This window comes from Antedon bifida, chromosome 3, assembly GCF_963402885.1.
Source record: "Antedon bifida chromosome 3, ecAntBifi1.1, whole genome shotgun sequence".
NCBI lineage: Eukaryota > Metazoa > Echinodermata > Crinoidea > Comatulida > Antedonidae > Antedon > Antedon bifida.
Genome location: NC_136228.1, coordinates 31,909,654 through 31,927,234, shown reverse-complemented (window position 1 = coordinate 31,927,234; position 17,581 = coordinate 31,909,654). Strand labels below are relative to the sequence as shown.

At 31.0% G+C, this 17,581-nt stretch overlaps 1 protein-coding gene across 6 annotated transcripts in view; it reads left to right on the top strand.

Moving 5' to 3' along the window:
* Positions 1 to 17,581, top strand: part of LOC144837521 (inositol polyphosphate-5-phosphatase A-like) — a 38,601-nt gene extending 21,020 nt beyond the window's left edge. Inside the window, exons 7-19 of one of the 6 annotated variants that reach the window (XR_013611512.1) lie at positions 4,123 to 4,226; positions 6,228 to 6,280; positions 7,050 to 7,113; positions 7,720 to 7,775; positions 8,098 to 8,182; positions 8,748 to 8,837; positions 9,368 to 9,433; positions 9,730 to 9,803; positions 10,549 to 10,660; positions 11,076 to 11,138; positions 11,615 to 11,770; positions 12,908 to 12,953; positions 17,467 to 17,581. Coding sequence is in view for 4 of the 6 variants with exons in the window: in XM_078692679.1 (XP_078548805.1) it covers positions 4,123 to 4,226; positions 6,228 to 6,280; positions 7,050 to 7,113; positions 7,720 to 7,775; positions 8,098 to 8,182; positions 8,748 to 8,837; positions 9,368 to 9,433; positions 9,730 to 9,803; positions 10,549 to 10,660; positions 11,076 to 11,138; positions 11,615 to 11,651; positions 15,074 to 15,150 (881 nt within the window). In the remaining 2 variants the exon portion in view is untranslated. Of the gene's footprint in view, positions 1 to 4,122; positions 4,227 to 6,227; positions 6,281 to 7,049; positions 7,114 to 7,719; positions 7,776 to 8,097; positions 8,183 to 8,747; positions 8,838 to 9,367; positions 9,434 to 9,729; positions 9,804 to 10,548; positions 10,661 to 11,075; positions 11,139 to 11,614; positions 11,771 to 12,902; positions 12,954 to 15,073; positions 15,182 to 17,466 lie in introns of all 6 variants that reach the window. The other 5 variants (XR_013611511.1, XM_078692679.1, XM_078692682.1 and 2 more) reach the window with 5 other exon arrangements.

Sequence of the window (17,581 nt, the reverse complement as noted above, 5' to 3'; positions counted from 1 at the left end):
AGAACAGAAAGCTTACAAAAAGCATGTGATATAATGTATGCCTTCTCCATCAAATAGATAGTATGATTATTAATTGAGGACTGGTTTGACAATTTTTATTTTACTTTTATTTCGGATTTGTACGTCCATGGTTACAAAATCAATTGCATCACATACAGTAAGAAAAAACAAGTGTAAATATAAAGGCTAAAAAAAGACACCGGTATCAGATCATCTCAGGATCTCCATCATTTTGTTATGTAGCCTGGATAATGTATTGTCATTTACACAATTAAAAATATTACAAAAATGATCACACTTGTAATCGGTCATTCTCAAGTAAATGGTAGCTAATATATACAGTACAGTATGGATGCCTTTTATTATTACTGTATTTTTAAATTTTGGACCATGTTTGATACAATTCAACAATAAATGTATTTAACTCAGGTCATGTGCGTGTTTGGGCGGATAACCTAACTCATACAAAGTGACGAGTTCAAATTTTATGTTACTATTTCATAGCTGTTTTCTTATGTCGTTTTAAGTATTGAATCATAAAATAAATAGTAGAAACTAACAAAATATTTTTATATGTTAATGCTCTTTGCTATATGTTTCTCCATGAAATAGAAGATGCATAAAGCCGGCACTGTCACCTTAGAATATTCATTTGAATTTTATTTAATTTTCATTGAACAGCTCCGATCAATAATGTGAAAAGTTAGAATATTCACATTAATTTGACAACGGTTTCTGGTACAGTATCTGGCTGTTCGTGGCAACTGTTTATTATCTGAGTTGAGCTTGAAAAGTATCCAGCCGCAGTGACCGAAATGGACTTGACCTCTGTGTGAACTTAATAAATAAATGTTTTATATATACATTTAATAATTATTGGTTATCCGCAACGAAGTTGCAGGATAACCTCTTGTGATTCTACGAAATCATCTTTTTATTTGGCTTCTTTCTTTCTGTATGATTTTTGTGGAACGCTTTTCTCTAAAACTTGCAAACATAACATTTTGTAACTTTCTCAACATATCGTCATGCACATGAAGATGTGCTGCGAAGCTTTTCATGACGTTTACAATTGCGCAACGTGACTTACGCGTGATTTAACGATTTCCTCGTATTCAACATAGGTCGAAAACCAAATAACATTTCAAATTGAAACTTTCCAAAAGTTTAATTTATATCATGCGCTAACTTTCTGTTGAAACAAAATTGCGTGTTTTACACAAAGTTACGCGTGCACGCGCATTTAAAATTTCAAAATGCGCAAAATTAGTTTCTAATCAACTTTCTACGCGTTTCATGTCGTTTTAAGCATGAAAAAAATTCCCACGCGTGCGCAAATTTTTACGTGTGCGGTGCGCACGTAGCATTGAAAACAAATTTTTTTTGCGTGATTTATGTTTTTCCAGCCTTTTCTAGTAATTTTACTAAATTTTAAACAATTTCGACTTAAAGTTACGTCATACAAGCACGTCGAATTGGACAATTTGCGCGCATTTTTGATGAAAAAGTTCAAAAATTCGTTAAAAATATGCCTTTTTTTAAACAGTCGTAATTTCTAAACTACACGGTCAACTTTTTGTGGATGACATATTCTGGAAGTTGATGAGTTGTAGATATCGGATCAGGTATTAATATGGCTAACCGGACATTGTGACGTCATCGTATGGCCACACGAATATAAAATTTAGGATTTTTGTATCTTTCGTCATAGCTCATCACATTGAATAGAGCGCATCTCCACTTATTCGTTTTCCATTTTCACCCCGATTTTGATATTGTCTAGGTCAATCAACTATCTTTCGCATGAGTTAAAAATATTTTATTTTTTATGACGTCATCATGCCTAAAAATTTAAATTACGTGTGGCATTAATTTCATCTTTACAGTAAATTTTAATCTGTTATAGCTCGTAAGAATAAAATGTGATAATCACGATTAAAACGTTTTCTGGAAGCTATTGGATTGTAGATACGAAATCATGTAAACATTTTGCCAATCGGATGTTGTGACGTCATCATATGGCCAGTTAAATAAAAAAGGTCGTATTTTCATCATTTGCGTCATAATTCATTACATTTAAAAGAGCGCGCATCAATATTTCACGTATTCAAATTTCTTCTACACGTTAATATGCTGTTGCTGAGATAATTTTCTTCCGAAATTGCTACCTTCGCGTTTCATTTTAAAACCGTCAACATGTTAAAAATTGCAAAAAATAGCGGGTCCCGTAATTTCACCTATTCTACACTGTATGTGATATGGATACAGATTATACTGTGTATACTATATATGAATCTAAATAATAAAATTCAGCAATAACAACATATCATATTCTTCAGGTCATACGTGAACACTTCCTTTTGTCCTCAACCTATCCCCTTAATGTTGATGTTGCACCACTTGCGCGGCGGATAACCAAACTCGTCAAAGTGACGAGTTACATGTCTATCTTTATCTTCTTTCTTTCTGTAATTTTTGTGTCACGCGTATCTGTAAAACTTGCTAACATAACATTTCGTAACTTTCCCAACATATCTTCATTCATATGAAGTTGTGCAGCGAACCTTTTCAGGATGTTTACAATTGCGCAACGTGACTTACGCGCGATTTAACGATTTTCTCGTATTTAACATAGGTCAAAAACCAAATAACATTTTAAATTGAAACTTTGCAAAAGTTTAATTTATATCATGCGCTAACTTTCTGTTGAAAAAAAATTGCGTGTTTTACAAAAAGTTACGCGCGCACGCTTATTTAAAGTTTCAAAATGCGCAAAATTAATTTCTAATCAAGTTTCTACGCGTTTCATGTCGTTTTAAGCATGTCAAAAATTCCCACGCGTGCGCAAATTTTTACGTGTGCGGTGCGCACGTAGCATTAAAAACATATTTTTTTTGCGTGATTTATGTTTTTCCAGCCTTTTCTAGTAATTTTACCAACTTTTAAACACTTTCGACTTAAAGTTACGTCATACGAGCACGTCAAATTGGACAATTTGCGCGCGTTTTTGATGAAAAAGTTCAAAAATTCGTCAAAATTATGCCTTTTTTTAAACAGTCGTAATTTCTAAACTGCACGGTCAACTTTTTGTGGATGACATGTTATGGAAGTTGATGAGTTGTAGATATCAGATCATGTATTAATATGGCTAACCGGACATTGTGACGTCATCGTATGGCCACGCGAATATAAAATTTATGATTTTTGTATCTTTCGTCATAGCTCATCACATTTAATAGAGCGCATCTCCACTTATCCGTTTTCCATTTTCACCCCGATTTTGATATTGTCTAGGTCAATCAACTATCTTTCGCATGATTTAAAAATATTTTAATTTTTATGACGTCATCATGCCTAAAAATTAAAATTACGTCTGGCATTAATTTCATCTTTATAGTAAATTTTAATCTGTTATAGCTCGTAAGAATAAAATGTGATAATCACGATTAAAACGTTTTCTGGAAGCTATTGGATTGTAGATACGAAATCATGTGAACATTTTGCCAATCGGATGTTGTGACGTCATCATATGGCCAGTTAAATAAAAAATGTCGTATTTTCATCTTTTGCGTCATAATTCATTACATTTAAATGAGCGCGCATCAATATTTCACGTATTCAAATTTCTTCTACACGTTAATATGTTGTTGCTGAGATAATTTCCTTCTGAAATTGCTACCTTCGCGTTTCATTTTAAAACCGTCAACATGTTAAAAATTGCAATAAATGGCAGGTCCCATAATTTTACTTATTCTACATGTAATATGTATACATATTATACTATATATACTATACGACACAAAATTGACAGAAATCAGCACTAACAACATATCATATTCTTCAGTTCAGGTCATAATGCCATAATCTTTTTCTGTGTGCAATATTCCAACGTATGACGTGCACGTAGCGTTTGTCGTGCGGATAACTAACTCGTCAAAGTGACGAGTTACATGTCTAGTTCTTTTCTTTAATACTATTTTAATATTTCTTACATTATGTCTTACTTTAGTGTTATATTTCATATTTAATCTTCATCATGTGGTGGTTGCTTTTCTTTTTTTGTTGGGTATTTATTAATAGATAATTATAAATAATGTTTTTCTTTTTTTTTCATAATTACAGGTAAAGAATTTAGAGAATGCGAAGGTCATGTCCGATATTTGGATAATTTATCACAAAGCACCAGCCACGAAAAAATGAAATTCCCTAAGAATTTATTCCCAGAGGTAAGGGTTGTTTATATATACCATGAACTAATGTTTCTCTCAAATAAATAAAAGTAAGCTGTCACTTTTGCACTATCCAGTAACATAGCCATCTGCACATGATTAGAAGTAAGTCAGCGTTGTGATACCTTCTGCGATTACACCAAATTCACAAATTAGTACAATCACAGAATTCGTATTGATTTCAAGCAAGTGCAGATGTCTGTATGCCTAATGCTTCGTTGCGCTAACATTTAGCGTAATTGAGAATCTGTATTATGGCCAAAATTCAGTTTGCAGCCGTAGGAGAGTATATCATTATAATTTTGTCCATTGGTGTGGACACAGCTTTACTAGGAAAGTACTATGTACTGTATTGCCGCATTGAGCATTGCACTTATTTCAGTGTGCACTGTTCATAATCGAATGCGTGGCAATACACGCCATTTAATATACAGACAGTTACTGAATGCATTGATCAAGTGATGATTTTAATCATCTTACGATATCAGTCCTTGATAACTTAAAAAAAGTAATGAAACACCTACAAAAATTTTAAGTTTATGAGGAAATGAAAGGTTTTTAGCTACTAAACTAAAAACGTTTTCGTTTTTTGTTTCATATTTAGTCACACTGACACATTTCTGGATAATTTTTAAGTCTCTATTTTTATTAAAAATAAATTATGTGTGATACAGTAGTTTTATGTACAGTATCTTTGTTCAGTCTATATACAATCTATAAATATATTAATAGTGGTATAAGTAGCTTTATATTATGTACAGTAGTATATATACCGTTATTGGTATTATTTATATATATTTAATATTATTTAAAGTAAAAGCCATTAATTGATGTCTATAATTAATAATCAATAGTTGACTATTTGTCAATCAGTAATTTGATCTTCTGGTGTAAATATTTTTAATGTGATTATGATTATGCCACAAAATAGAAAAACAGAATAAATTGAAAGTGAAAAAAGAACTTTAGGATCTTATTAAATACCCACCAATACCTATCAGTGCCCATCGATTCTCATCAATTCCCATCAATACTCACCAATATCCATCAATTCCCATCAATACCCATCGTTCCCATTAATACCCATCAATTCCCATCAATATCCATCAATTCCCATCAATACCCATCAATACCCACCAATATCTATCAATTCCAATCAATGCCCAGCAATGTCCATTAATTCCCATCAATACACATCGTTCCCATTAATATCCATCAATTCCCATCAATTCCCATCAATATCCATCAATACACACCAATACCCACCAGTATCCATCAATTCCCATAAATACCCACCAATACCCATCAATTCCAATCAATACCGACCAATACCCATCAATTCCCATCAATTCCCATCAATACCCATCAACTACTTTGGAATCTCTCGACAACTTAATGCTTAGTATTCCTTACATTCATAATGTATTATTGCAAAAAGGGACAAGCTACAAAATTGAAGCTAATAATAGATTTGTCTTAACTCAACTTACAAGATATTTCATGAACATTTTTAATATTACTACCAAGAGCAAATTTCTTACAATAACCATTGACTTAAGTACAAATAAAAAACTAATTTTAAATTGACTAAAATGAATCATTCACTACTGTACAACACAGTGAAAGTAAAATTGAGGAGAAATACTGTATTCAATAATCAATACAGATATTTAGTTTTTTATGATTTTAATTTAACGGATAACATCAATATATTCGTGTATAGAATGAAACTTAATAGTCAAAAATAATACTTATCAACATAATATGATAATCAATACAAATACATAACTGTAGGTTAAAGTTGGGATTGCTTTATATACGTAATACTATTTACAAAAACAATCTTGTGTAAAATAATATTAGGTTTTGTTATACAAAAACTGGATAAGAAATATTAATACTGTATTCTACCGTGAATATATTTTATTTAAAAATGTTTTCCTTAAAATTTTCCTTAAATTGTATACTTTATGCTTGTTTTTTGGGGGTTTTTTTCAGTCCAAATTTTCTCGGAAAGGTTTCTTACGGACCAGGTGGTGTATAAATGGAAGGTAAGATAATTAATATGTGTTTTTAATTGTTTTTAGAATTCTCGTTTTGGTTAACTACACATACTGACATTTTATATGTTGTAGAATATATTCTGCTTTTAATAAAAAAACATATTAAAATATCTAGAATTATTCCAATGCACAATTCTTCTTCTTAATTTATTGCCTTACGCGATCACTGGCTTAATGTTCCATCCAAAGAATTACGTTTATTTTCTCCAATATCTTTCTAGCTTTTACTACTAATAATAAATTATTCCAGATAAATTTTAATTTTCTTTTAAGCCTTGTCTACACTATCAAACTTTATGTGACATATGCCCATATATGGATATGATGATGTTATGTCACTAACATATTTGGGCATATCACTACCATATTTGGGCACATCACTACCTTTTTTTGTCACATAAAGTTTGATAGTGTAGACAGAGCTTTATACATTCTTCAGTATCACTTTCAATATCTGTATCTTTTCAAAATATTATTTTTTTCATTTTAACTATGGAAATTCATTAATGAAGATTTATTGTTTTTACTTGACAACCAATATAAACAAACATCCACAGAATGAAGTATGTAAAGCATGCCTACTTGAAATACTGTATGTTAATGACTTTCTGTTTTCATTTCAACTCTTACATTTATTTTTATTTATACAGTATCATTCAAATTTCTGCCAATACAAAACAAACCAATATAAGAGTCGAGGACCGAAAAAATTTACCTTGTTTTATAATACAATTTATTTATTCTCTTTTTTTAATAGCATTTTTGATCTGATAAATCTACATTTATTTCACGATGCCAGTAATGTGATTGCCATGCAGTCGGTAAGTGAATGTCGTGTATTTGAACGCCACCATCTTTGATTGTGTTCAGACTATGTGAAATATAAGACTATAGTTAATAGCAATCTATTAAAGCCATTTTCTCAATATACAATACCTTGTCTATTTAATATGACAAGCTGTCATTAATGTTTGTAATAACTTTTAAGTAATTACATCTGACAGCTCTAATATTAACTGTGCTCACATCAAATTATGTTAATTTACTAGACAAGCTACACTCAATTATGTCCAGTATATAATGTATTTTATATCTCGACTGCAAGTTGTTCATTGAATCCAGTTGTAAAGCAGTTGATAATAAATTAATGTTTTGAAGAAATGCATTTGTGACGGCAGAAATGAACAGCAGTCTCACAATAAGATTCTATAACTGGCAATTAATACTGTTTGATATTTGCTGAAAGAAGGTGTTGTAAATAAGCTCTGTCTACACTATCAACCTAGTTTGACAAACAAGTGTGATGTGCCCAAATATGATATGACATTATCATGTCCATATATGGGCACATCACATTTTTTGTAACATAAAGTTTGATAGTGTAGACAGAGCTTTTCAATAATAAATTGCTACTGTTTTATTTGTAGTTTCCATCCACATACAGTAATAAAAGAAAGAAGGCTCTTCTGGCTGTGCTAGACAGGTATAGTATATCCCCAGCTGAATTTGTTTAATTGAAGAAATATAGTTAAACCCCAATGCTCCATTAAATATTGATTGGCTGTACGTAGAGACAAGACAAGATATTCTACTGTATCGTTATCCGAGAAGACTTGTTCTACCACCAGAACAATGGTCTAGGAGTGCCTTGAACCTGTGCCGATTGTATAGCGATGGATTGCGGCAGCCCTGCCTTAATTGCTCGGAGACTCGACAAGTGGGGGGACCTTGCGCCTTAAATATTGAGAAATATTATGCCTGAAAATCTATTACTGTATATTATATACTAAAAATATTTGTTGTAGGTTAGAAAATGACCAACATGATAAGGTGCCATACTTTGTGTTTGGAGATTTCAACTTCAGGCTGGACACGCATGATGTTGTCAAAGTAAGAAGATCTTGCTTTCAATCTTTTACAAATATTGTTAAGCTCTGTCTACACTATCAAACTTGATGTGACAAAAAATGTGATGTGGCCATATATGGACATAATGATGTCATATCACTACCATAATTGGACATATCACTACCATATTTGGGCACATCAAACTTTTTTTTCCAATCTAGTTTGATAGTATAGACATAGCTTTTTAATAACTGTGTTTTCATTTTCACTTTCTTTTTTATTATATCATCTATGTTATTAAAGTAATCATGTGAAATATTTAAAATGTTAACTACTGTAGCAGTTATGTAACATCTATAATTAGCCTATTATTCAATCACATTATAGTCATTAAACAACATGTGACTTATCACATTTATTTGTGGTGGGAAAAAGAAATTGTCATAACATAAATACTGTTTTCAAATTAGTGTCAATTTAAAACACCTTTTTTAGCTTTTCAACAAAAACATTATAATTGTACTTTGTTTTCTAATATTGTACTTTTGCTTTTCTTGTATTTCGCTCAGCTTTTGAATGCTTAATTTATTTGTTTAATTTTTTATAGGCTCTGACAACATCTGCTTCTGGCGAGTACATAAAAGAGGACAATGATGTAGTAAAAGTTATATTTACTGAGAATGGAAATTCTGGCAAGGTAATACACTTATTATCTGAACCATTTTGCATTTGATATTTTGACAACAATGGATGATAATTATATAACTACTGCTTCATGAGGGTTAAAGCTATTTCGCAGTAGTCTAGAAAATTATTGTCCTGTTGGTCCAGTACCCGCTACTTTCTTGGACTTCAATCTAACGTAGCTATCAGCGCAAGCTAGGTGGTAGAGGGAGGTATAAACACCAAGCTAGTGATCTGTGACCGTATTCACACTTAGGCTAAGGGAAACTTCTAAAATTAAAACAAATCTCCTATCTAAGTTAATACTACTTAAAGTAAATACTTTATTGAGTTAAGTGAAATACTTAATATTTAAGGTAAATATCTCACTTAAGTGTGATTGGTGAATACAGCCACTGGACATCATAGTTTTGAGTCCCACCATAGAATTACTTGCACATTTTTGTGTGTTACCAAAATTTGTACCAGTTCTTCTACTACATCTTTTATTGTATTTCTATTGTATATATTAATTTTAAATGTTTTTTTTCCTGCGTATAATAGGTTGTGTTAACACTAGAAAAGAAGAAATTTGAGGCGAGTGAAATCTCACCAAATAAAGCCAAATGGGTAATTATTCTCTATTTTCTATTTTTTAAAAGATAAATGATTGTAAAGTTTTACCAATAGATAGCAGAAAATTAAATATATACCCGGACACAGAAAACACATTTATTTTCAAACATAGTGTTTTGATATCTTTGGGCTGTCCCAAATTGCTGATTTCTGTGCAAGTGTATAGTATTCCTAATTAATTTTTCATACCGGGTAATAGGAATAAATTGTACATTAATTATATTATTGTTTAGTGTTTGAGTTCCGGGAGAATTCATTAAATCTCAATGTTTACCTATTTTTATTATTAGTTATTGCAATTTGACAAAGAGGCTGGTAGTTTTTCTGAGCATTTCTTGGAGCACGAAAAGTCATTTGCGCCAAGGTGAGAACATATATTATTATTGATGACAATTTAACAGGATGTGAAAAAAAGTTATTGTGTCACTGTGTTTTGTATGCGTTTACCTTTGTCTGTGTAAAAACTATACCAGTATATAAAATGTCCTAAGTCAATTAAATTTCAATTTTGCTTTTATTCTGGATTCACGTCCATAGTTACAAATATATTGCAGCACATAAGAAAAAACAAATATAAATATATAATAAAAAAAAAAATACACTTAAATAAATAAATTTATACTAACAAATATCTTTTTATTAATATTATAATCATAACAATAAATATTAACAAAATATATATAAAATAATAATTATCGCATAATATACAGTCTAGGATAATTAATTGATATACAAAATCATTACACTCAACTACTATCTTCATCTCCTTATGCGGAACATCATTTGAATAATAGAATAAATCACACATCTACACATAATCAAACATTGTATACTCTATCTCTAACAATATTTCTATCGACTAAAGCCGAAGTATAGTCGTTATCTCGGGACCGTTCTATGGTCACCACCAGGTAGGCTTACTTCATCAAGGCTTCTATGAATGGATGACGAGTTGGGAGCAGGAACGCTAGTAGACCAAACCCAGTACCATTGTGATTACGATCATGCGGGAAATTACCTCACGAAGTCAATTAAATTATTTACACAGTTTAATTCGAGAATGGGAATTTACCATTAATTCTATTTTTATGGTTTCTATTTTATTTTAGCTACCCTTATAGTGAAGACATGAACCAGGGTGAGGACTACATGCAGACTCGTGTTCCGTCATGGTGTGACAGGGTCTTTTATTCAAAGAGTGCAAATGAATCGTTGATTATGGTATGTACTGTACAAGGTTTGCTTGGCGAATAAACACTAAAGCTCTGTCTGCACTATCAAAGTTTATGTGACAAAAAAATGTGATGTGCCCATATATGCACATAATTATGTCATATCACTACCATATTTTGGCATATCACACTTTTTTTGTCAACCAGTTTGATAGTGTAGACAGAGCTTAAGAAATAAAGTCATATTCCAATAGAAAGTCCCTATGAACCAGCATTTGTATTTATTTTTTGAAAGATTATGTAGCCAAATGTGATTAGGTACAATTTACCTAACTTTTACCTTGCCTTTATTTTAAAAGATTGAAAATAAAAGAAAAAAGAAAGTTTATACAAACATTTCTTTATTTGTTATTTTATTATAATCGTTCATATTACAATTACAGTATCTTTTTTTTCTCCTTTAGACGAATGACAATCAAGCAGAGTATGAAGTGATTGGGGCTGATGTATGCATGGGGGATCACAAGGTAAGTATATCAAAGTTGAATAAAATGATGTCAGTTACAGTTTCATAGACATTAATTTGTAATCTTACTATACTCAATGAAAGATATTATTCAAATAATACAAAGATTTTGTTTGAAAAAAAAAATTATTAAAAAAAAGTAATAAAGAAAAAAATTAATAAAGAAAAAAAAAAAATGTTCTTCTTCAAAGGTTGGAATGGCTTATATAATGAAAATTCCATTGATATAAAGAAAGATGGATTGAATAGTGGAAATTCAGTTGGATAGTACAGTACCTATTACTCCAATTCTAATCCTCCGTATAACTCAGGCCCATGTACAATACTCAAGTATTTGGTATTTTAATGAAATGAAGATGTACCTTGTATAACTCTGTATAATAAGCCTCCTTGATATAATATCATGTAAAATCAAGTTTAAATATGATAGAAGAAGAAATATGATTTAATTGTGCTTAATTATTTTCTCAATTGCAGCCAGTTTATCTTCACTTCTCTTTAGCGAATTCAAAAGGTAACAGTCGTCAAAGTAATAACAAAAGTAGTGATTCTGATATGTCGTGTTGTACAGTTCTTTGACACCTGTGTCATTTCCTCTTGTGTGCAATTGTCTGTATGGCGCCCTCACTTGTTGTAAGTTATCACTATTAACTCTTGCATGTCGTCTTCACTAAAGTTTGTAATTGTAACTTTTTTCATTTTCTTTTCTTCACAAATAAAATAATATAGAATTTTTAATGTTCCCTTGATTAATTTTTAAAATAATTATAATAGTTAATAGCAACAGTGTGTTAGTATATTAATTAAAACAAAAACAATTAAATATGTGACCAAAAGACATTTTTCAGAGCAATTTAACAGGAAAATTGATCATTTTTGTTATTTTCCATAAAAGTGAATGGATATATTAAAAAACAGTAGTTTAATATTACAAATAAATGAACTATATTTGGTTTTAATTGAAATGATAATCCTATCCACTAAATTTATTCACTTAGTAGGACATTTTCAAGTTAACTATCTGGCTAGCATAGGTTACAAAAATAGAGCATAGCTGCACGTTAGTTTCAATTTCAGTTTTAGAAGCTGTCACCACATTGACTGGTGTTTGAGCATGTTTATTACGCTCTGTGTAATGAAAAGTTCATGTTATTTTAGAGTACACATAGATATATCACAGTACTGTATATGTTTATAATATAAATCATTTAAATAAAAACTACTTTACACTCTAAGATTACTCCATTCCATATTATTTACATCTAGAGTACACATAGATATTAGTCTATCAGACACCCATTTTTTTACTCTATATGTCTATAATATAAATTATATAAAAACTACTTTTTTTAGAAGACCATACCAAAATGTCTTTACTAACTCATGATGATGTCATTATTAATTATTATTAATCTATTTTATCGAACTAATGGTTACGGAAAATTAAGTAATATTTGGTTAATAATCAATGTACACATAGGGCCTGTTCAGACTTAATTAAAGTTTCCAGCTAAGTTGGCATCATGGAAAAATTATACTAACTTTGATTAGTAGGTGACCAACTTAACCGGTTAAATTACTAAGGCTGAACATGCCCATAGAAGTATCACTGTTTTGTTACAAATTAAAACCATAATGTGGAAATCACTCATCAACATTTTTTTTCTAGTCTTTCTCTCTAGTGTTTAGAGAAATGTTTAAAATGGTGTGCATATTTTATTTTATAACATGTTTTTTGCTGTTTTTATTTCTGTACCTGGCACAGTATAGATTTTGATCAAAAGTGAATCCCTGTTTTGCTTCACTTCCCCTTTGTGTAAGTTTATTGTTTTATCATTTTTATGATCAATTTTATTTCCATTTTTTCTGCTACCATGTTAGAGGTCTACAGAGTTAAATAACAATCTCATATGATACAGTTGTTTTGTAACGAACCAAAATGTCAGACATCATCTGGCTAAATCATAGATCTTCCTATTTCCTTTGGATAAGTGGGAATGACCTTTTGATGCATGTGTGATGCATCTATGTCGTTGCATTCTGTCCACGTCCTAAAGTTCTGTCTACACTATCAAACTAGTTTGACAAAAAAGTGTGATGTGCCCAAATATGGTAGTGATATACCCAAATATTGTAGTGGTATGACATCATCATGTCCATATATGGGCACATCACATTTTGTTGTCTCATAAACTTTTATAGTGTAGACAGAGCTCTACTTGATGTTCTAGTGGAAACCAATGTTTACAAGAACGGCTTGTGTTTCATGTTTTATGACCTGGTGTTTGCAACAAAACAATTTCATGTGATTTTGTTATTTAACAATTTAGAAAAAAACTAATACCCTATACTTTTTTATATATGTATTTAGTTTTAGACATTAACATTGTGTTCACACTGCACTGCATGTTGTACACTTGTATAATTAATGGAGACTTTTCAAAGACATGACGCAACACCAACAATTTACATGCATCTGGAAAATAGGGAGCTTTCGTTTAGGGATGGTAGATGAATGGTAAATCACCCCACAAATTCTCCTTTTGTATACCGTCCCAAAATGAAAGCTTACTGTGTGTATAAAGCTCTGTCTACACTATCAAACTTTATGTGATGTGCCCAAATATGGTAGTGATATACCCAAATATGGTAGTAGGTATGATATCATCATGTCCATATATGGGCACATCACATTTTTTTGTCTCATAAAGTTTGATAGTGTAGACAGAGCTTAATTCTAAATTTGGGTATCTATCATAAACCTGTATATTACTGCCTGTCGCTTTGTGCAATAAAAAATACATGAGTTGGGGAATCTAAACACCCAACTATTCTTAATAGTACTGTGCTTTAAAAACATGCAAATTGAATTGAAAAGAATTTCTATTGATATTATTTTTAGATATTAGTGTTTTGCATGTCTACTAATTATTCTATGTTAATACTGTTTATTTATATACATATTTATTATGAGATTTATACGATAAAACTGCCACTAAAAATGCATGGTTTGCAAGAACATTTTCTTAAGGTCTCCAAATTACAAATTGTTGAACTCTGCATTTTAATTAATGAAATTACTAAAAACAGTATAAACCCTATTTAGGGGACACTTTGTAAGAAAACAATGTATCCTTGTTATGGTGTACCCTGGATAGAGGTTGGCTGTCGTGTTAAAACATATATTGACCTTCATTTGTTACACAAAGTGTCCCTTTAATAGGGGTGTACTAAAAGAGTTCCTCTATTGTACCTCAAATTAGACAGTCTTCAAAATGTTCTTTAACATTTTAGTGGCAACTTTTAGAATTGGTATAATTGTCAGTAGAAGAATGACATAACATGAATTATATAATCATATTGCATTAATATATATTTCTTTATTACTCTGCATGTAATAAATGCTTACATTTCTTTCCCTTCTGAATGACGTTTATCCTTAATACATGCTATTTTTGTTGGTACCTTTTCTGCATCCCCAAAGTTTTCGTTTAAATTTAAAAGAAGCTTAAAATCTCATTGAATGATGAAACTGTTTTTTGGAATGTTTTATGTTTTTGGTAGTCTATGTCCTAGACAGCAATACTGGTTAATATTTGTGAAAAGAAAACATTTTTGGCATGCATGGCATGTCATAAATATACTTCTAATCGAATTTATGATCAAATAAAAACACCCGCTGGTGGCTTTGTATAAAAAGAAACCAATAATTACAGACTTTTGTCATGTGTGTCCTGCAAAACCAAAACAATATCTTTTTAAAAATTCAACTGTTTATCAGAAAATTCTGCTTTTTCATGAGACGAATTTCCCAATATTTATAACAAATTTTCTTACCTCCAAATTAATTTCTATTTTCTTTTAATTCCTATTTTTGTTTTGTTGATTTCCTTCCTTTATTTAATGAACTTTCATTTGGATTGCTTTCTGCTTCAGGGAATAATATATCTCCGCTGAGAAATGCCATGCTGACTATATTATATATGTGCACGCTGGGCCCTAGAGTCATCTGATTTTAAGTGCTACCCATCATACTAATATCTGGTAAACTCATGCTGTTCAAATTGTCTGGTGCAATGTCTGTGTAAAGGCTCTTTCACACCTATCCCAGTACGGTTTCAGTCCAGCACTGGCAAATCAAATCAAACCTAAATGTTTTTCGTTTTCATGACATTCCACACGGCTATGTGCCAATAGATGTGTGCGTAGCCGCAAGAAAATGAAACAATGGCTTTCGGTTTGTTTTACCAGTGCCTGACCGGAACCATGCCGGAACAGGTGTGAAAGACCCTTAAAGCCTGGTTTTTATAAATTCTATATTCCACATCAGTATGTTCAGTTAGAAGCAATATGCGTAACAGAAAATCCTAGGAACGCTTCTTCCATACAATAATACAGATATACCAAATTTTGAAAGGGAGTGAAATCATAGGCAAGTCGAATTTTGAAAATTACAATGCAAAGAATAGGAAATTCAGTTAAGCACTTGCTTTCTCAATTTTTAGGCCCTGGAGACTCCCTATTTCAAAACTATATACACCACTGGAGAATGCAGTGTTTCCCCAACAGTATCTTAAAATGTAGGAGGAGAGCCCAAATATTTTGTTAACTTTATTTTGATAAATAGACCAAAAAAGGTGAATAATACTGAAAAAAGAGAGATTTCAAATTCACCACGCATCTGAAAAATGTTAACCTGAACATTTTTTACCCAGTCATCCATCAGAAATGAACAATCATCATCATCTATAAATTCACTGTTTACTGGGGAGGAGGGTCGTCATTTCTCTGCTTTGTATTGATTTTATTAAAACCAGGCTTCATTTCAGTTTACCTTTTGTCGACTGCTAGTTTTTTTATTATTGGCCATTATTATATAGAATAATGCAAGTTGCATGTAGAACTATTCTTCTGCTTTTGTATTTTATGAATATTTGCATTATGGAAAATTAATTGTTGTATATTATTTGCATGACTAATCCTACCTATCTACATTATCTTATGCTTAGAATTTCATTTTGTTACAGTTACAGTTTAATATTTAATCTTTTTTAAAAAAACAGAGCTTAATACAATGGAAACCACATGCCTATTTATTAATTGTAGATCTGCCTCTGTTATATTTTATTGACCATCTGAATATCTTGTATGATCGTCATTTCATCATTATGATCATCAGTATCATTTAATATCATCATAGTCATCATCATCGTCATAGTCATCAGTATCATCATCATTATCATCATCATCTTCATCATCATCATCATCATCATCAACTATGTGCATCATTATTTTCATCATCATCGTCATCATAATTATCTATGTGCATCATTATTTTCATCATCATTGTCACCATCATTATCATCATCATTGTCTCATAATTATCTATGTGCATCATTATTTTCATCATCGTCGTCATCATTATCATCATAATTATCTATGTGCATCATTATTTTCATCATCATTGTCACCATCATTATCACCATCATTATCATCATCATTGTCTCATAATTATCTATGTGCATCATTATTTTCATCATCGTCATCATCATTATCATCATCATTATCATCATAATTATCTATGTGCATCATTATTTTCATCATCATTGTCACCATCATTATCATCATCAGTGTCATCATAATTATCTATGTGCATCATTATTTTCATCATCATCATCATCTTTATCATCATCATAACCATAATTATGTTCATATTTATCATAGAATGGTGATCATTATAATCATCATCACTGTCCTGTACCTTTTATTAGGGTCCTGTACCTATATTTGATATTTGTTTTTAAAAATTGATTTTTTTCCCATTGCTATAACATTTGTTTGAATTTTCATTTTAAATTTTGTTTCACATTTTATAATGAAATGCACTTCAATTTATTCCCTGATAGTTAGAATTTTCCCAAAGCTGTCTTAAAACCATATTTATGTCGGCCCGGGCTCCCCCTAAATTTTGCACATTGTAATGCAAAAGATAGGACATCAAATTAAACTCAGCCCTTCATTTCACCATTTTTGATCCGTCGCTAAGAAAAGTAATATCAAAAGAGTTTAGAACTTATGGTGCTGTTAAATTGTGGAGAACTCCATGGGTAAATGGAAAATTATACCTCTCGTGTAGCACACAAATCAAGGCGTCAACACCTTCGTTTTGTATGGCGTTTAGCAAGGCAGTGTAAAAGGGGTATTTTAGTCTATATGAAAATACATTTTATCTGAAAGTGAGGAAGTGATGATCTAAAATGAATATGTAAAACTGTAAAGAAGATGCATGAATGAATTGTCCTTTTACAATATCTTGCCTTGCTTTGCAGATTTTGAAAATCAAGACATTGTCTGGAGAAAGTTCAACAACCTTTCACCAATCTTTAAAGAAACTGCTGTCTAGATGTTATCCAGTTGTCTGGTTACTGATGTCTACAGGATCAA